This window comes from Oryx dammah, unplaced genomic scaffold (genome assembly GCF_014754425.2).
Source record: "Oryx dammah isolate SB20612 unplaced genomic scaffold, SCBI_Odam_1.1 HiC_scaffold_5, whole genome shotgun sequence".
Classification (NCBI taxonomy): Eukaryota; Metazoa; Chordata; class Mammalia; order Artiodactyla; family Bovidae; genus Oryx; species Oryx dammah.
In genome coordinates, this window is record NW_024070189.1 from 48,193,477 (window position 1) to 48,214,791 (window position 21,315).

At 47.4% G+C, this 21,315-nt stretch overlaps 1 protein-coding gene across 3 annotated transcripts in view; it reads right to left on the bottom strand.

Moving 5' to 3' along the window:
* Positions 1–21,315, bottom strand: part of NDST1 (N-deacetylase and N-sulfotransferase 1) — a 63,386-nt gene that overhangs the window by 33,336 nt on the left and 8,735 nt on the right. For all 3 annotated transcript variants that reach the window (XM_040239592.1, XM_040239593.1, XM_040239595.1), the window contains exons 2-4: positions 19,043–19,929; positions 10,238–10,732; positions 7,314–7,401 (exon numbers count right to left, since the gene is read on the bottom strand). In XM_040239592.1, coding sequence (XP_040095526.1) covers positions 7,314–7,401; positions 10,238–10,732; positions 19,043–19,555 — 1,096 coding nt within the window. In that variant the 5' untranslated portion in view covers positions 19,556–19,929. The remainder of the gene's footprint in view (positions 1–7,313; positions 7,402–10,237; positions 10,733–19,042; positions 19,930–21,315) is intronic.

A 21,315-nucleotide genomic window follows, 5' to 3' on the forward strand; every position in this document is an offset into this window, starting at 1 on the left:
GCGCCATTCCATCACTCCAGTGTGGAGTTGGCAGGTGTGCACAGGCCAAACAGTGGGCCAAAAAGAGTGCTGAATTTTTACTGCACATGCTCAGAAATGCAGACAGTGCTGAACTTAGGGGCTTAGATGTAGGTTCTCTGGTCATTGAGCACATTCAGGTGAACAAAGACCCCACGAGGCAGCACAGGACTTAGAGACTCATGGTCAGATCCACCCGCCCTGCCGCAGTGAGATGATGCTAACTGGAGAAGAACACTGTTCCTAAACCAGAAGAGGAGGTTGTGCAGAAGAAAAAGATACCCCAGAAGAAAGTAAAGAAATAAAAATTGATAGTCCAGGAATAAACACAGCAAAAAATAAATGCATACAAAAGTTTAAAAAAAAATCTATAAATAAATGTTGGAGAGGGTAATGAGAAAAGAACTCTCCTACACAAATGGTGGGAATGTACACGGGTATAACCATGATGAAGAAAATACAAGTTCCTTAAAAAACAATAAACAGAACTGTTAATACCATAAGATCCAGCAATCCCATTCCAGGGCATATATCCAGAGAAAACTATTATTCAAAAAAACACATGCACCCCAGGGTTCATGGCAGCACTGTTTACAATAGCTAAGAAATGGAGGCCACACAGGTACCTACTGGCAGACAATGGGTAAAGAAGTGGTACATATATACAATGGAGTATTACTAGCCATAAAAATGAACAAAATAATGTTCTTTGCAGAAACATGGATGGACATAGAGATACCGCCAGTGATGTAAGTCAGACAGAAAAGGACAAATATCACATGATATCACTTATATCCAAAATCTGAAATGTTGCCATAAATGCAATTATTGATAACACAGATATAGAAAACAAACCTATGGTTACCAGTAGGGAAAGTGAGGGGTGGCTGGAAGGGATAAATTAGAAGACTGGGATCAACATACACACATTACTCTCTATAAAATAGATAACTAGTAACAACCTACTGTGCAGCACAGGGAACTCTATTTAGTACCCTGCATTAACCCCTATGTGAAAAGAATCTAAAAGACAGTGGATATACAAATAATTTAACTGATTCAATTTGCTGTATGCCTGAAGCTAACACAACACTGAATAACAACTATACTCCAAAAGAAAAATTTTAACATAATATAAAATATTTCAGAATTCAGTCAAGGAGGTGAAACGCTTCTACCCTGAAAACTCTAACACACTGCTTAAAGAAACCTAAATAACTGGAAAACAACATGTTTAAATATATTAGAATGCCTAGTAATGTTCAAATAATAATACTATTCAGTAAAAATAGAGATTCATTTCATTCCTATTCAATATGATTTTTTCGAATGGGTAAAAACATCATAATATTCGCATGGAATTCCAAGGGACACTGAAGAGCCAAATAGTATTCCAGATGTGTATTACTGTAGTAGCACAGACATATACACCATGGAATAGACTTGAGAACCAAGAAACAAACCCTCACTTCTAATTTCACTTGATTTCTGATAGAAGTGCTAAGATTCGTCGCTGGGCCAAGAACAGATCCAACAAATGGCACTGCAAAAGTCAGACCTCACGTGCAAAACCTGTACAGTGGACCTTCCCTCATACCATACACAAAATTTAATGCACAATGCCTCAAGGCCTAAAATGCTGGAACTAAGCTATAGAACTGTAGAAGAAAAAAAGGCTGAATATCTCCCTGACCTTCGATTTGGTGTTGGAACCTTCAATTTGACACCTAAGGCACAGAAAACAATGAAAATCAGACATTGGCCTTCAAAAAATAAGAAACTTTCACGCATCACAGGAAATTCTCACAAGAGTGAAAAGACAACCTAGAGGAGGGCAAAAGTGTTGGAACACCGTAGGCCTCCTATGGGTTTAATGTTCAGAATATATAAAAGATGCCAACAACAGAATGCAAAATTGGACCCAAAACCTAAACAGACACGTCTCAAAGAAGACATACAAATGGCCAACAGAACATGAAAAGATGTTCAACGTGACTAATTATTAAACAAATGGAAATTAAAACTACAATGAGATACCACTGCACATAGGTGAGAATGGCCATTATAAAAAAAAGTCTAAAAACAATAAATGCTGGAGAGAGTGTGGAGAAAATGGAGCCCCCTACACTGCCGGAGGGAGTTGTAGACAGGTACACGCGTTACAGAGAACACTACCGAGGTTCCTTATAAGACTATATACAGAACTACCCTATGATCCAGCAATCCTACTCCAAGGCATACACCTAGAAGAAACTAGCATTCCAAAGGATACCTGCACCTCAGGGTCCACTGCACCACTGTTTACAATACCCAAGGCTTGGAAGCCACCTAGATGTCCATCGACAGAGGAATGGAGAAAGAACAAGTGCAACACCTATTCAGGAGATATTACTTAGCTACTAAAAACAATGAAATAATGCAATTTGCAGCCTCATGGACAGACAGAGAGATTTTCATATTGAGTAAAGAAAATCAGACAGAGATGCAAGAAATACCACAAAGTATTCCCTGTATGGGAATTTAAAAAGAAAGGATACAAGCTAACTTATTTAGAAAACAAAATAGACTCACAGACTTAAGAATGACTTATGGTTGCTAGGGGTGAAGGGCAGGGCGAAGGGGTTGTAGGGAGTCTGGGATACATGTGAACACACCCGCTATATTTAAAATGGATAAGCATCAAATCCTACTGTATGGCATATGGAACTGTGCTCAATGCTATATGGCAGCCTGGATGGGAAAGAGTTTAGAGGATAATGGGTATGTATATATAACAATTGTTATATATTGTTTTTGGATTAATCCCTTGATCATTACATTGTGCCCTTCCTTGTTTCTTGTCCTTTTTTTTAAGTTGTAAATATATAAGCACTCAAAATAGGAGCTCCTTAATATATAAAGTAAATGCTAATGGTCATAAAAGCAGAAACAGTGACACACAATAGTGGGGGACTTTTCAGCCAGATGAAAAGAATAAACAAGGAAACATGGGCCCTAAAAGAAACATTAGACCAAACAGACTTAGTTGATATTTATAGAAAACAGAAAACACCTTCTATAGTACACACAGAATATTCCCCGGGACAGATCACACCATAGGCCAAAATCAAGCTTTGGTAAATGTAAGAAAATTGAAATCACATCAAGCATCTTTTCTGACCACAAAACTATGAGATTAGAAATGAATTACTGGGGAAAAATTGTAAAACACACAAATATGTGGAGACTGTACAATATGTTACTAAACAACCAACGGATCAATGAAAGAATCAAAGAGGTAATAAAAAAAATAACTAGAGACAAGTGACAAATAAAAAAAATAGCAAACCTATGGGACTCAGCAAATACAATCTTACCTCACAATAAAAATCTCAAATAAACAACCTAACTTTACATCTAAAGCAACTAGTGAAAGAAGAAGTAACAAAACCCAAAGTTGGTAAAAGAAAAGAAATCATAAAGATCACAGCCAAAATCAGTGAAATAGAGACAAAGAAAACAATGGAAAAGATCAATGAACCTAAAACCTAGTTCTTTGAAAAGATAAAACTGATAAACCTTTAGCCAAACTTCTCAGAAAAAAGTGGCATAGGGTGCAAATCTATAAAATTAGAAATGAAGAAGTTACAATGAACACCACAGAAACAGAAAGGGTAAGATGACCACACACATATACACACAAAAACTATACGCAAAAAAAAAAAAAAAAGGACAACTTAGAAGAAATGGAGAAATTCTGAGAAAGACACAACCTTTCAAGACTGAACCAGGAGGAAACAGAAAATATGAACAGATCAGTCACAAGTGCTGAAACTGAAACAGGGATTTTAAACTCCCAAAACAAAAGTCCATAACCAGGGGCCTACACAGGCAAATTCTATCAAACATTTAGAGGAGAGTTAATGCCTATCCTTCTGAAACTCTTCCCAAAAACTGCAGAGAAGAAATACTCCCAAGCTCATTCTATGAGGCCACCATCACCCTGACACCAACAGAGACACAACACACACAAAATAAGCTACATGCTAATATCACTGATGAACAGAGACACAAAACACTCAACAAAATAGCAGCAAACTGAATCCAACGGTACACTGAAAGGATCACACACCACCATCAAGTGGGATTTATCTCAAGGATGCGAGAATTCTTCGATATCCACAAATCAATGTGACACACCACATTAACAAACTGAAGAACAAAAACCATATGATCATCTCAATAGATGCAGAGAAAGCTTTTGACAAAATGCAACATCCATTTATGATTAAAAAAAAACAACACTGCAGAAAGTGGGCATAAAGGGAACATACCTCAACATAATAAAGGCTATATATGACAAACTCACAGCTAATATCATTCTCAATAGCGAAAAGCTGAAACCATTCCCTACAAATCAGGAACAAGGCAAGGATGTCCTCTGCCACCACTTTTATTCAACATAGTTTTAGAAGTCCTAGCCATGGCAATCAAAGAAGAAAAAGAAATGAAAGGAATCTAAATTGGAAAAGAAGTAAAATTGCCACTGTTTGCAGATGACATGATACTATACACAGAAAATCCTAAAGATGGTACTAGTAAACTACTACAGATCATTGATGAATTTGGTAAAGTTGCAGGGTACAAAATTAATACAAAGAAATCACTTGCTTTCCTACACACGAACAATAAAGGTCAGAAACAGAAATTAGGAAAACAATCCCATTTATCATCACAAAAAGAATAAAATACCTAGGAATAAACCCATGTAAGACAAAAGATCTGTACTATGAAAATTATAAGATGCTGATGAAAAGAAACAGAAGATGACACAAACGGAGGGATACACCATGCTTTTGGATTGGAAGCATCAATACTGTCAAAATGACTATACTACCCAAGACAATCTACAGATTCAATGCAATCCCTATCGAATTACCAATAGCACTTTTCACTGAATTAGAAGAAAAAATTTAAGTTTGTACAGAGTCACGAAAGACTGAATAGCCAAAGCAATGCTGAGAAAGGAAAATGCAGGCAGAGGGATCAGGCTCCCTGACTTCAGACTACACTACAAAGTCCAGTCACCAAGAGGCATGCTACTGGTACAAAAGCAGAAATACAGGTCAACAGAACAGGACAGCAAGCCCAGAAACACAACCCTGCACCTATGCGCAATTAACTTATGACAAAGGAGGCAAGACTACACACTGGAGAAAAGACAGTCTCTTTAATAAATGGTGCCGGGAAAACTGGACAGCTACATGCAAAAGAATGAAATGGATCAAAAACTAAATATAAGGCTGGACATTATAAAACTCTTGGAGGAAAACATAGGCAGAACACTCTGACATAAATCGCAGCAAGATCTTTTTGAATTAACCTTCCAGAGTAATGAAAATAAAAACAAAAATAAATGGGACTCAAACTCAAAAGTTTCTGCACAGCAAAGGAAACCATAAACAGAAAGACAATCCACAAAATAGAAAATATTTGCAAACAAAGTGACTGACAAGGCATTAATCTCCAAAAGAGACACAAAACTGTTCATGAAGTTCTAGGTCGAAAAAACAACGCAATCAAAAAATAGACCGAAGATCAGACGTTTCTGCAAAGAAGACATACAGATGGCCAAAAAGCACATGAAAAGATACTCAACATCACTAAATATCAGAGAAAAGGAAAGCAAAATACAGTGACCTATCACTTCACACCAGTCAGAATGGCCATCATCAAAAACTACGCAAACAATACACAGGGAGCTCTGCACGGTGCTCTGTGATGATGCAGAGGAGTAGAACAGGCCAGGGGCCTGGGGAGGCTCAGGAGGGAGGGGACAGATATAGATATATACGGTTATGACTGATTTGCATTGATGTAAGGCAGAGATCCCCACAACACTATAAAACAATTCTCCAATTAAAAAAATCAAAAAAATATGCAAACAATAAATGCTGAAGAGGGTGTGGAGAAAAGGGAATCCTCCTACGCTGTTGGCAGGAATGTAAACTGGTATAGCCACTAGGGAGAATGTTATGGAGGTTTCCTAAAAAACTAAAATAGAGCTACCATATGATCCAGCGATCCCAGTTCTGGGCATATATTCAGAAAAAACCATAATTTGACAAGATACATGCACCATAATGTTCGCTGCAGCATTATTTACAACAGCCAAGACAAGGAAACCACCTAAATGTCCACCAACAGGGGAATGGATGAAGAAGAGGCACATATAGTAGCTCAAATGGTAAGGAATCTGCCTGCAATGCAGGAAACCCAAGTTCAATTCCTGGGTCAGGAAGATCCTCTGGAGAAGGGAAAGGCAATCCATTCCAGTATTCTTACCTGGAGAATCCCACGGACAGAGGAGCCTGGCGGGCACAGTCCATGGGATCGCAGAGTCGGATACGACTGAGCAACTGACAGTACCTACTACCCACCCATTAAAAAGAATGAAATAATGCCATTTGCAGCTACATGGATACTACAGATTATCATACTGAATAAGCCAAAGTAAATGTCATATCTCATAAGCGGAATCTGATTTCTAAAAGATGATACAAATGAACTTAGTCACAAAACAGAAACAGTTACAAATATGGAAAACAAACTTATGGTTACCAAAGCAGGGGGAGGGATAATCAGCAGTATGGGATTAACATGTACACACGACCATAAATGAGAGAGATAGCCAACAAGGACCTGCTGTACAGCACAGGGAACTGTACTCGATATTCTGGGATAACCTATATGAGGAAAGAATCTAAAAATGAATGGATATGTATATATGTATAACTGAATCACTTTTCTGTACACCTGAAACTAATACAACATTGTAAATCAACTATACATCAATAAAATTTTAAAAAGAAAGAAAGAAAATAAACTCATGACAGTGCTCATCTCTGGGGTGGGTACAATTATAGTGCCTTTTCACTTTCTCTGCTATATATTTCTGTAATGTTCTTAAAATTCAACCAATTCCTTTGCAAGGCAGAAGTAGTACAAAGAATAGTAAAGGTGGGGGTGAGACAGACAAGGGGGAGAAGATGCCCACCCCCAGGACAGCAGAGCCTGAGGGCCGGGGATGAACTGGGGGCTATCGTCACATCACTGCTACCCCCAAACGCCCTCTACCTGGGGCTGTGACTGCTCTGTGGGCTGTCTGGTTCTGGGAGAGGCCACGGGGTCAGGTCAAATGTGACCCTAAGTGGGTCCATGCACTCTCCTGTTGTCCCCATGGCACTGCACTCCGAGGGTCTGGATGTTGAGGGCCCGTAGAAGTTGTGAGTAGGGGCAGAGCCAGGCCCACTTACCTGTGTGGAAGAATTTCCCTGAGTAGCCCAGGTTGAAAGTGAAGTTTGGGATGTGTGTCCGTAGTTCGTTCTGTGTATCAAACAGGGCCTAGGATAGGCAGAGTGGGGACAGTGGGGTGAGAGGAAGCCAGGAGCTCCCTGCTCCTCCCATGAGGGCCCACATCAAGGGTCTGGCTCCTACAGGACCAGCTACAAAGGCTACAGGGCCCAGGGAAAAATAAGAATAGGGATGTTTGCACAAAAATTGTTAAAAATGTCAGGAAGGCAACAGCAGAGGATCACCTTGTGTGGGCGTCTTCAAAGCATGGGGCCCTGTGTGACTGTGCAGGCCCCATCCCCACGAAGCCAGCCTGTGCCGCCACCTCCACCAGGCCTCCAGCCAGACAAGGCCTAGACCCTAAGCCTGGTACTGCTATGTCCTTAAAGTTTAGCAACTTCTCCAGGCCTCAGTTTCCCTAGGTGTGAAATGGGGATAACAACAGCTCTCTCATGGGACTCTAAATGAGATACTACATGTAAAATAGCCTGGCATTTTGGCAAATGATGAAAAATGGTGGCATCGTCATGCCTGCAGTCACTGCCACTGTGAACCTCACGTCTCCATCTGCCAAATGAGGGGGATTTCACCTCACTGGTGACTAAAGGACCACAACTTTTCCAAAGATGTACTGTGTGTCCAGCAATGCAGCGTTTCCATGCACGGCACACCCAGTGCTTTGCATGTCAGTGAAGGGATGCTGACCCTTGTGAAACAAACAAACAGTTGTCCTCTGGAGTGGGGACTCAAAAAATCCCTACCAGGCATGATGTGCAAGGCTGCTGGGAAACCTGCAAGAGCCCGTTATCAGAACACTTTGCAAACAGAAAGTCCCGGCTCTCCTGGGGCCATGCACTACCTCATGGACATCCATGCCCTAGCTGTGTTGCCTTGGGCCAGTCACTTCACCTTTCTGAATCTTGGTGTCTGCCTCTGTAAAACGGGATGTAAAACTATACCCATCTCACAAAGCTGCTGTGAGGATCAGATGAGGCAACACACAGAAAGGGCTGAACACAGAGCCTGGCGCTTGCCAAGCCTTGAATAAAAGCTGCTATTGGTATTACTTAAATTGTACTGGACAGCCCGTACTGTACAAGTTAATGAGGCAACATTCATGTTTCTGAAAGAAAAGTTCAGTTGTTGCCAGTGCTTGGGACTGAAGAAAAAAATTTTTTTTTAAGCTGTCCATTCTGACTCAAAAAAGGATGCTTAAGGCAAATGGGACCCGGCTGCTGGAGGGCTCGGCAGTCTCCACTGAGCTGCATGCACGGAAGGAGGCATCTCTGTTAGTACTCTTCTACAGAAACAGCTCCAAACTGCTAGCTTTCCTCTCACTCTAAAAATGGGGAAAATAAGAACCAAGAGTCCAAGTCTGGGGTTCATGGGAGACACAGTGAGCCTGGCAGCCTGATTTCCTTCTGGGGCCAACCCTGGACCTCTCAAGGACTCATCCTGGACAAGGAGCAAAAACGTAAGTTACAGAGGAGAGAACAAGGCTGGGCCACTGGAAGAATGACCTAGGTAGAAAACAGAGTAATCTACTTTGCGGGAGGTGGGTTGTGGCATCGTATGAAGCCTCAGCTGGAAGGCTCACAAGGAGTTGTCACATACCTTTCTTCCAACAGAGGAGCCCTTGAGAAGGTGAAATCTCAGAAGCAAACATGTAAAAAAGCAATACTGCCCTGTCCTAAAAGTGGGGCAGAGGGCTCAGAGCCCGGCACCTGCACACGCCCCCCACCCCCACCCCAGCCATCCAGGGCCCTCCCACCCACCCCATCTTGTCATTTCACTGCTGAGGCTCAGACAAGGGAAGGGGTGTGCTCAGATCACCCACTTAGGGGCACACTGGGACTTGAACCCAGGTCTTGACTCCCCGGACACTGCCTGCTCCCCAACAGCCTCTGCTCTGCTCTTCTCCTCTGGAGGTGTAAGGAGGAGCAGAGAGTTCACTCCGGACCAAGGAAGAGTCAACACATCCCCCTGCCCCTCACCCCAGGGGCCCCACCCACTATGGCCCTTTCAGGACCTACAGACAATCCCAACACAGCACCGATGGGAGGAAAGCATTCCTGTAAAGTCTCTTTCAGTCCTCCTCCTAACATCAAAAAAAAAAAGTCTTGGTTTGGTGCTAATACATTTCTAACTCTCACTAATCTCACATAAGAGAAGACAGGCGGTCAGTAGGCAGCAGTACTTCGCTAGAATTTAATCCCCTGTTTTGTTTTCACTGGATCTATTGTTATGGCTGCCCTCTATTTATGGCATGTGATACTGATTTCCCCATTTACACAAGTGATGTTGTTCCCTTTGCATATAACCCTGAGTAAAATAGTGAGTAGATGGAAGCTGTCTTTTAGAGAATGCTTAATGGTCTTAATTTGTAGGTGTCTCTTTTATAGTGAAATGTGTAAAATTTCATGGCTTGCAAAATGCTTTTACATATAGTTAAGTTAGGTAAACATTTTTTGAATTAAATACATGCCTTCCACCATCTATACAGAGCTCAGTTAAAGTATGCCTTGTGTATAATTTAAGCTCTAATTCTTGTTTTATGAGTTTTGGAGGAGCTCTGATACTGACATAGACGTTTTTGAGAGTTAAAAATCATGTCTGGATTAAGAGGTAGGTAAACAACTCTGCACAGCTCCCATCTCTCAGTAGTTATGTTCCTGAGCCCCACATATCCAGATGCAAAATTCCTCTATATTCAGTACTTCAAATAATTTTAAATAGCAACCTGCTGCGAAGAAGACAATAGAACCAAATGGCCAAGGGAGGGGGACGGATAGCATAAAGGAGGTACAGAGAGCAAAGTCACAGTGGGGACAGCAGACGCTGATGGTGGTAAGGCGTCCCCTACCCCCGCTGGCACCCCCAGCCATACCTTCACGTCCTCCACCTTCATGCGTGTGCCCTCCTTGCCCACGAAGATGTCATCAATGTCCACCAGGATGTAGCGGTCCAGAGGCAGTGAGAGGCGCTTGCCCGTGAGGAAGGCCACGGCGTCGACGAAGACAAGTTTGTGCAGCCAGAAGTTGAGGTTGTTCCCAAAGAGGACACGCTGGATGCCGTCATGCAGGCCCAGGTCCTGGACCACCGTGGCGTGCAGCGCGGCATGCAGCCCGGCGTCCGCGCCCAGGTGCGGGATGGACTCAGATGAGCGTGTCTTGGCCAGCAGCACCGGCTCGTAAGTGGAGTGGTTCGACTGGAACACAGTCCAGTCCTCGCCGGGCAGCACGCCCTTCTCCACCTCACTGGGCCGGGTCACGTAGAGCAGCGGGGACTTGGGGTTGATGCTGCAGTCCTTCAGGCCCAGGTTTGAGTGCAGGAACAGGGGGAAACCTTTGAGCTGCGCGCTCAGCAGGCTGTTCTCATTGGCCTGCAGCAGGGAGGGGAGGAGAGGGGAGGGGGAAGACAGCCATCAGATCCACAGCCCCCCAGGACCATGGAATCTCAGGTGTAATACTGAGATGGGCACAGTAATGTCAGCAGTACTCACTCTCATTCCCGGACGCCTCATCACACTCCTGAGCCTGTGTGAATGCAGCACACCCCACTGTGCCCATCTCAGTACTACACCAGCTAACACACAGGACAGCTTCCCAAAGCCAGGAGCCAGGCTCGCGTACTTCACATGAAGGGACCCTGGAATCCTCCCAGCAGCCCCATGACGGAGGCATCTCCGTTATACAGACGAGGAGACCAGGTCCGGAAAGGCTAGGTAACCTGTCCAAAACCACACATGGGAAAGCTAGCAGTGGAGCACATGGATTCTGCCACCAGTCTGCCTGACCTTGAGCAAGTTATGTAACCTCCCCACGCCTCAGTTTCCTCTGCTATAAAACATGGCCAAGAATGGCAGCAAGTCCCTCAGGGCTGGTGGAGGAGGGCGAGCATTAAGCCTGGCAAAGTGATCAGAACAGGGCTGGCGGTGTCACCATCGCTCCTTCAGTCCTCACATCAGCCTCTGTCACCCCGCTTCACAGGCAAGGACACGGAGGCTCTGAGCGCGGTGCCATCCTGGGTCACACAGGAGTCAGGACGAGCCACACTGCACAGCCAGATGGCTGACCCCAGAGCCCACCCGCCTGACCACCAGGCTCCCTGCCTGGGCTTTCCAAGCTGGCTTCTGCTACACCATCTTTTCTTCAGGAGAAAGCCTGGGCAAATGCCCATGGAGAAGAGATCAGAGCGCAGGAGACTGCTGGGGGTACAGGAGTAGATACTCCGCCGCAAAGTGCTCCCAACCCCTAGATACCCCAGTACTCCCGAGGCCACGCCCCGCAGGAGTCCAGCTCCCTGTGCCTCTATCTCCTCCCAGGATCCACCGCTGCCAGCTCTCTGAGGACCTTCAGACAGTACCCACAGCACCCTCTCCTTCCTCTTCCCTAGACTCACAGCCCCTGCCCCTTGTCCTTCACCCTCCCAGTCACCTTCCTCTGGTTGTAGTACAATCTGTCTTTGTCCCTGTGCCAGCTCCTTTGACTCTTCTTGGCCTGACAAACTCCTGTTCATCCTTCAAAACCCAATGCATCTGCCCTCTTCTCATCCCTGGGACCATATTAAAGCCTCAGCTGCAGCACTTCTCGCCTCGGCTACGGCACTATCTGTTCAGAGTCTCCCTGCCAGTCCACGCCCTCTCAAGGGCAGGGATGATGTCATTTCCACCTTGGATCCCTGGTGACAGCACAGGCTTGACACCCAGTGGGAGAAAAGGCATATTTGATGAGCAACTGAATTTTTAAAAAGAAAGAACAGACAGATCCCGAATACCTGGCACATGCCAGCTGTTCATTACACATTTCATTTGTTTAACCCACAATTATTCACTATTCCAGGCACTGTGTTAAGTAACAGGCATGTGGTGAGAAAACAGACACTGCTCCTGCCCTTATGAACTATAAAGACAAGCAGAGAAGAGAGAAATCAAAATAGCAGAAATGCACATAAAACGTCAATGTGGCACAACTACACAGAAGAGGTTCAGAGCTCTAGAAGAGTAGGTAACTGAGCATAGTCAGCTAGCTCAAGAGAGGCTTCGCTAGGAAACGGACTTCTGAACTAAGATTTAAAGAATGAGTAAGTGTCAACTAGGGCAGAGGTGGGAGCCAAGTTCAAAGAACAGCAAGTGCAAAGGTCCTGAGATTGGAGAGAGTGCGGCACAGTCAAGGAACGTGGAAAGGCCAGCAGAGTGATCAACAGGGAGAAGAGGCAGAAAGGTCAGCTGGAGCCAGACCTGCAGGACCCTGGAGGCTGGAAGTGGCACTGGGAAGCCAACAGAGACTCCATCAATGGGATCTGAACAGAGGGATGACAGGTTCCTATTTGCATTTTAAAGGTCCATCTGGCCACTGTGTGAGGAATGAGTGCGGTGGGACAAAGCAAGAGTGGACAAAGGGCGCCAAATGGTTGGAGAGGGAGGCAGGGTGGTGCGCTGGGCCGCGCTGGAGAGCTGGCCTGTGAGCGCGGTGCAAGGACACTTGAGAGGGCCAAGCCTTGTGCCAGGGCACCTTTCAGTAATAACCTCCACGCACAAGTGCTTTTCTGTAATTCCCATGAAGGCTCTGGAGGGCCCTGGCCTCACAAGCTGAGGTAAGGGGCCTGTGTTACACTCTCCACACACCAGGAACACGGCCCAACTCCCCACCCTTGTGTTGAGAGTCCCAAACTGAGAGGCCCCTCCCCCAGCCCCAGGGTTCCCAAGACTACTAAGCTAGCACCGGGGACAAAGGCAGTGGGGGCCAGCGACATCTCAGACCCTGTCCATCCCCTGCTGTGGCCGGGGAGGCCACAGTGGACCACAGGCCCTGGGGGATCCCATTTCAAAGCCCCGATCCTGAACTGACTGCCAGGCGCTGGCGGCTCAGGCAGCTGGCCTGCTGGGACGCAGTGAGGAAGGGAGAAAGCCAAGTCACTGACTGTCCAACCCAGCCTGCAGTGAAAGCAAATGTCTGGGAAGGGAAGGGAAAGTAACCATAAGCATGGCAGAGACTGAATCCCCACTGTGGGCCTCGCCCCAAGGGAGAGGAATCCCTCCTGTTCTTCAGCACTGGGGACCCACACAGGAGACACCAAGTCTTCCAGTGGGGTCATCAGGCAGAGGAAGGAACAGCCCTGACCCAGGAATGGGGAGGCCTAGTACATGGCACCCCACTCCAGTACTCTTGCTGGGAAAATCCCATGGACGGAGGAGCCTGGTGGGCTGCAGTCCATGGGGTCGCTGAGAGTCGCTTTTCTCTTTCACGCATTGGAGAAGGACATGGCAATACTCCAGTATTCTTGCCTGGAGAATCCCAGGGACAGGGGAGCCTGGTGGGCTGCCATCTATGGGGTCACACAGAGTCAGACACGACTGAAGCGACTTAGCAGCAGCAGCAGCAGCAGCACAGACTGAGAGTAATTGGTTGCATGACCTTGGAAACCTCAGTGTGCTACTTCCCAAGGCACTACTTCTTAGGGCCTCAGGTCTTACAGCCATTGGTCAGTTTGCTCCTACAAGTGGGTTAGAAGAGCTGAGCGTGATGGCTGAATCTTGGCTCAGACTTACGAGCTGTGTCAGTCTAGACAGCCATGTTACTTTTGTAGCCTCAATTCTTCACCTGAAAACAAAGTACTCACACTTCACAGGACCTATGAGAATTATATATGATAAAGCACTAGAGCATTTAGGTCTGACCTAAATCAAAGCCCTTCTGATTATTCAGTGGAGCTGATGAATAGATTCAAGGGATTAGATCTGGTAGACAGAATGCCTGAACAACTATGGACGGAGGTTTATAACACTGTACAGGAGGTAGTGACCAAAACCATACCTAAGAAAAGGAAATGCAAGAAGGCAAAGTGGTTGTCTGAGGCGGCCTTACAAATAGCTGAGAAAAGAAGAGAAGAGAAGGAGAAAGGAAAAGATATACTCAACTGAATGCAAAGTTCCAGAGAATAGCAAGGAGAGATAAGAAAGCCTTCGGAAGTGAACAATGCAAAGAAATAGAGGAAAACAACAAAAAGACTAGAGATCTCAAGAAAATTGGAGATACCAAGGGAACATTTCATGGAAAGATGGGCACAATAAAGGACAAAAACAGCAAGGACCTAACAGAAGCAGAAGAGATGAAGAAGAGGTGGCAAGAATACACAGAGGAACTGTACAAAAAAGGTCTTAATGACCAAATAACCACGATGGTGTGATCACTTACCTAGAGCCAGATATCCTGGAATGTGAAGTCAGGTGGGTCTTATGAAACTCATTATGAACAAAGCTAGTGGAGGTGATGGAATTCCAGCTGAGCTATTTCAAATCCTAAAAGATGATACTGTTAAAGTGCTGCATTCAATATGTCAGCAAATTTGGAAGACTTAGCAGTGGCTATAGGACTGGAAAAGGTCAGTTTTCATTCCAATCCCAAAGAAGGTCAATGCCAAAGAATGTTCAAATTACTACACAATTGCACATTTCACATGCTAGCAAGATTATGCTCAAAATTCTTCAAGCTAGACTTCAGCAGTATGTGAACCAAGAATTTTCAGGTGTTCAAGCTGGATCCAAAAAAAACAGAGGAACCAGAGATCAAATTGCCAACATCCGTTGGATCTTAGAAAAAGCAAGGGAATTAAAAAAAAAAACCTACTTCTGCTTTATTGACTGTGCTAAAGACTGTGTGGATCACAACAAACTGTGGAAAATTCTTAAAATGATGGGAATACCAAACCACCTTTCCTGCCTCCTGAGAAACCTGTAGGCAGGACAAGAATCAACAGAACCGAACATGGAACAATGGACTGGCTCAAAACTGGGAAAGGAATACGTCAAGGTTGTATACTGTCACTCTGCTTATTTCACTTGTATGCAGAGTAGCACATCCTGTGAAAAGCCGGCCTAGATGACTCACAAGCTGAAATCAAGACTGCCAGGAGAAACATCAACAACCTCAGATATGCAGATGATACCAGTTTAATGGCAGAAAGCGAAGAGGAAGTCAAGAGCCTCTTGATGAAAGTAAAAGAGAAGAGTGAAAAAGCTGGCTTAAAACTCAACATTCGAAAAACTAAGATCACGACATCCATCCCATCACTTCATGGGAAATAGATAGGGAAAAAGTAGAAAGAGTGATAGACTTTATTTTCTTGGGCTCCCAAATCACTGGGAATGGGGACAGCAACCATGAAATTAAAAGACACTTGCTCCGTGGAAATAAGGCTATGATAAACCTAGACATGGTATTCAAAAGCACAGACATTACTTAGCCAACAAAGGTCCATCTAGTCAAAGCTATGGTTTTTCCAGTAGTCGTGTATGGATGTGAATGTTGGATCATAAAGAGAGCTGAACGCTGAAGAATTCATGCTTTTGAACTGTGGTGCTGGGGAAGACTCTTGAGAGTCCCCTGGACTGCAAGAAAATCAAACCAGTCAATGTTAAAGGTAATCAACCCTGATTATTCATTGGAAGGACTGACGCTTAGGTTGATGCTCCAACACTTTGGCCACCTGATGGGAAGAGCTGACTCTTTGGAAAAGACCCTGATGCTGGGAAAGACTGAGGGCAGGAGGAGAAGGAGGTGACAGAGGATGAAATGATTGAATGGCGTCACCGATTCAATGGACATGAGTTTGAGCAATCTCTGGGAGATGGTGAATGACAGGGAAGCCTGGCATGCTGCGTGCTGCAGTCCATAGGGTCACAAAGAGTTGGACATGACTGAGCAACTGAACAACAAGGCCTGCAGGGCAATGAGCTGAGGGTGTGGCACAGAGTAAGTGTACAAACAGGGCTTCCTAGGTGGCACTAGTGACAGACTCCAGTTGCCAATGTAGGGGTTTGATCCCTGGGTCTGGAAGGTCCCCTGGAGGAGCACGTGGCAACCCACTATAGTCTTCTTACCTGGAGAATCCCCATGGACAGAGGAGCCTGGCAGGCTACAGTCCATGGGGTCGTAAAGAGTCAGACACGACTGAGGTAACTTAACACACACACACACAAGCGTGCACAGAAAGCATTAGTGGCCCTTGTCAGGCCTCTGTCAGGATGTGCTCAACCCGGGAGAACCTGGAGCTTCCAGGCTCAGCCAGGAAAACAGGGCTACTGATGAAGACCGACTCTGCCCTCAGGGACTTCAGGGGCACATGTTGGCTGAGCCACAAGACAGAGAGCCACCCCCAGCTGTGTGTGCTGAGTAAGATGACACGGCAAGCCAGCTGCCATTTCCTGGGTGGCTCTGGGTACCAAGCACTGTGCTAGAGCTTTCTGTCCACTGTCCTGTCTTCAACGTGGCGCAACAAAGGCGGGTGCTGTGACTGGCTCCATTTCATAGACCAGCTGAATATCCTGCCCAAGGTCACTCTGTCTATAAGTAACAGAAAGAGCTGACCCACAGTCTGGACTCTCCAGCCCCTGCTCTCCCACTGACCAGGGAGTCCAGTGCTGTGGGCATTGGAAAGTGAGCGCTTCCAGACCCCTGGAGTCCAAACTCCTGACCTGCAGCACGTGTTTCTTGCAGAAGAGCAAAAGCACGCAGCTTGACCACCAGATGGCTCCAGTCAGAATGGAAAGTCACCGGCCTCTGATGAAAACCACCCTACACAGAAGGGTGGAAAGAGCATGGAGAACTGGAATGACCACAGACCCCACAGGAGACTCAGCATACCCTTGCCCCTCCCTGGGCCAAATGTTCACCTTCTGTATAGCAAGGGACCAGGGCCTGAGAGGATCCCAGCTCTGTTGTACCCACTGCGCCCAATGACCAGAGTCCACTGACTGGTCCCCAGAAACCAGGGGAGCTCTGGGCACTGGGCGTGACCTCTGGTGCAAATGCTACTAAATACGTGGTTTTCAATGCTCCTGGACCCATCCCAGTGTTGGGAATACAGTCTGTGGAACCAGATCACCTAGGTTCAAATCCTATGCCTATGCTCATTAGAGGTGTTGAGTGTGGGGACACTGCTTTGCCCCTCCGTGCCTCAGTTTCCTTCTCTCTCAAATCAAGATGACTTCCACCTGGTTTGGAGGACAGTCTATGAGTGCCAAATGTGTCAGTTCACATAAAGTGCATAGGATGTGTGTGGCTGTGCTTGAGCACTCAGTAGCTGTCAGCCACGCCGACGTTTCTCAGGCCTAGGGCTCTGCATTGAGCATAATGAAGCTCGTGGCAGGAAAGGGAACAGAGTCCAGGAGCAAAGGGAAAGCAGACAATGCAGCCGTCTGACGCTACGCCACTGCCCAGCCATAAACCAGGCCAGCATTCCCCAGATGCTGAGCCATGAAATAAAGGGTTTTGTCATCAAGCCAGCTGGGGAACAAAGCTCACCAGGTTGGTCCACTGCAGGACTTCTAAGGGCCTTCAATTTCTTGGCCCACAAAACCTTTTCTAGTGGCAGAGCATCCTACTCCATTAGTGTGTGAAAGAATATACCGTGAGACACCCTCATCTAGACCACAGTCCTCCCAGCACAGAGCACAGGACGTGGCTGTGCCACCAACGCCTGGGCACGAACGAGCAGCCACCGGTGCACACGGGCTACTTCTGACCCATCTCCTGCTCCTCTCTCCACTCACGCCACACAAGGGCTGACCTTGGGACTTGTGTGTTTACTGTCTCCTCTGCCTGGAAGGCCCTTTGCACAGAGTCATGGGCTCCTCTCACGCCCTTCCAGTCACTTAATCAAAGAAAACGTCTCTGGCCAGTCTATCAAAACCAGCATCACTGCCCATATCCATCATCCACGTGCCCTTTCCTGCTTATTTTTTTTGTGTACTTATCACCACCTGCCACATGGTATGTTTATTTGCTCACTGTCTAGTCACCTACCCCACCCATTGCACAGAAATGTCAGCAGCACAACCGCAGGGACTTTGCACACTTCGATCACCACTGTGTCCCCAGTGCCCACCGAAGAACTCAAACATGGTAGGCACTCCGTAAATATTTGTTGAATGGAGGAAGAGACACCCCCAAGCACCCAGCTAGTCCCAGGCACCCACCTTGCAGTTCAGGGTTCTCTGACCAGAGCCTCTGGGTCTCCCACCCTGTTGTCCCCAACCTCCTCCCCAAGGACAGCTTCTCCATGACAATTTCAGAAAGGACCGTGGTCCCAGCAGTTGCTCCAGGTACCCCACCAAGTCCAGAGCAGCTCACCTGTCCTCTGGGATTTCTTTTCCTTCCTTCTTCCAATGCAAAATGGCTCTGGTTCAAGGGCTGCATGAACTCCATATACCCCTCCACAGCCAAGAGGAAAGGCTTGCCTCTCACTTACAGGCAGCACGGCCTCCTGTAACCTAACTTTACCCTCCTGAGCTTTGGTTTGCCCATCTACAAAACAGGGACATAGCCCCGCCCTTGGGAGAACTGCCGTGACAGGTTTTGAATAACCCAGCAGAGCACATGCTCTTCTCCTTTGCACCCATCCCTAGGGTCACTCTTAAGAATGGGCCAGCAGCATGCAAGGCCTGTGTAAGGCAGGCAATGCTCCTAATAAAGCTAATACTTAAAAGGCACCTATCAGACACGAGGCACCATGTACCCCAAGCACCTTACCTACACTCACCCGCTCACCCTTCACGACCAACAAGCTGGGAGGAAGTGCTGTCATTACACCCACTGTACAGGTGGGAAGGTCAGGAACTCAGCCAGCGAGTGTGGGATGAGAATCGAGCTCGGCTGGAGCCCCTCACTGCTCGGACCCGCTCCCCGCATACCTTGAAGAAGCCAATGATGCCCACGCCGTAGGCCACGCAGTACTTGTCCAGCAGCTCCCGGTTCCAGGCATCCAGGTTGACGTACTTAAGGATGTTCTCATAGATGATGAGGGCGAAGCGGCCGCGACCCTTGTCGGTGAGTGTGGGCATGTCGCCCTTGCCCGGTGCAATCTCCGTGCGGTACTTGAAGCGGCTGGACTCCAGGATGGCCACCACCTCCTGGCCCAGCTGTGAGTAGAGGCTCTCCACGAACACCAGCACCAACGGGTCCGTGCGGGAAGGGGTGGCTGCCTGGATGGGCTTGAGCGGCAGCAGGCGGCTGGGGGCCACAGGAGGAGGGTCCCCACAGTCAGGCTCGGGGGCGTCCGCGGAGGGCTCCAGGCCCCGCTTCCAGCCATAAAGGTAGTAGGCCGAGACAAAAACGCTGAACAGGCAGAAGGCGAACAGCAGGAAAAGGACGGCCTGCGGGGACACGTGACGACACAACCTGCGGAGGCGCGCCAGGGCGGGCATCCTGGCCCCCGAGACCGTGGCCACCAGGGCCCCGGCCTGCCCCTAGGCCCCACGCAGGAGGAAACGCCCGAGTTGTCCACCGCCAAGAGATTCACAGAGACTCAGTGAGTGAGGCCCGCAGTGGGCAGGGGAGAGGAGGATCCGGGCCCTGGCCCTTCCTCCCAGCCAGGGGCGCAGTCCACGGCTGGTTGCGCTCCTTCCTTCCTCCGCACCCCTTTATGTCACCATGGCAAACCCCCACGTGGTCCTGTGCACAGCAGAAGTGCCCCAGGGCGTCAGGGCCTCCTGGGGGTGCTGGGCAGCGGGCAGAAGGATGCTGGGCAGGCCTGGGGGCGCCGCATGCCGCTCGCTCAGTGGGGCCCCCGGGGCCAAGGCTGTGGAGAGAGAAGGAGAATCAGAAGGTGGAAAGCCAGAGTGTGGGCCCTGCGGGGCTCCACCGACTGTGGACCCACAGGACCTGATCTAGGCCGGCCCGAGTTTAACTACTGCTGCTCGACCTGGGTGCATGCTTCGGGGCAAGCTTCTTCATCTCTCTGAGCCTCAGTCTCTCCATGTGTTAACAACAGTACCTGCCTCACCAGAGGCTGGGAAGTTTCGTCCCATGATATATACATCACGCTGACCAGTGACCTGCATATGGTGTCTACAGTGATAGATGCTGTTTATCATGATTACAGAGTCCAAGAGTGCACCAAGAAGACTCCAGAAGCAGGAAGAATGAAGTGGGACGATAAGCGTTCACAAGGCCTGGCAGCTAGAGGTGGAATTCTAAATCACGACCCAACGCCGCGTTCCCCCCACTCCCTTACCCGCGTGCTTCCCATCCATTTCTCTCTCGGAATGCACCCAGCAGCGCCATCTGACAGATTAAAGCCTAAGGCTCAGACCAGGATTCAGACTTAGGCTGTGAGGCATCAGCGGCTTGGCTGTGCTAGAAGGCCCTCTCAAGCATCAGCGATCTCACGTGTGAAATCACCAGGCCTGCTGCACCGGGCTGGGGCCGAGGGTGACTGAGGAAACCTACTGGAGGAGGACAGCGTAAGCCACACGTAAGAAACAGCAGCTGTCGCTATCTGCCCCAAATACAACAGGCATCTCTCATCCTCAGGGCACAAGCCCACAGTGGCACACACCAGCCCAGCATAGCAGGTGACCAAACCCCCCTGCCTTGAGGATCCCAAGCTCACTCAACATCCTCACCCAAACAGCACCCCGACCACGGCCCTCTAGTCTCCCTTAAACCTGAGTGGAGGCATCTGCTGAAAGCTGGCAGGAGAGCTCCCCTGCAGGACGGGAGGGCAGGAGGTGTGAGGGACTGGGCTGGCACAGCCAGGAGGGGAATGTGAGTCTCAGACCCAGAGGCAGGGATGAAGATCCTCAAAACCGCTCCCAGCCCCCAGACTACATGGTCTGCTCAGCATGGGTACAGTCTACCAGAGACCCTACAGCTGTACTTCTAGGAACTCATCCTAGAGGTAGTAATTGCAGAAGTGTGCAAAGATTTCCCCACAAGAAAACGAATCCCGTTCTGTATAATAGCATAGAGTGTTGTTTATAATAGCAAATGCCCAACAATAGGGGGCTGTCTTTAGCAATTATAATGCAAGCATGTGATGGAATCCCAGGCAGCCATTTACAGTATGCTGAAGGAGGACATTTACTGACACAGAAATATAATTACCATATATATTGTTAAAGTAGAAAACATTTTTATAAGACCATACTGTCTTATTTTTTGTGAAAAATTTTACGCCTAAGCC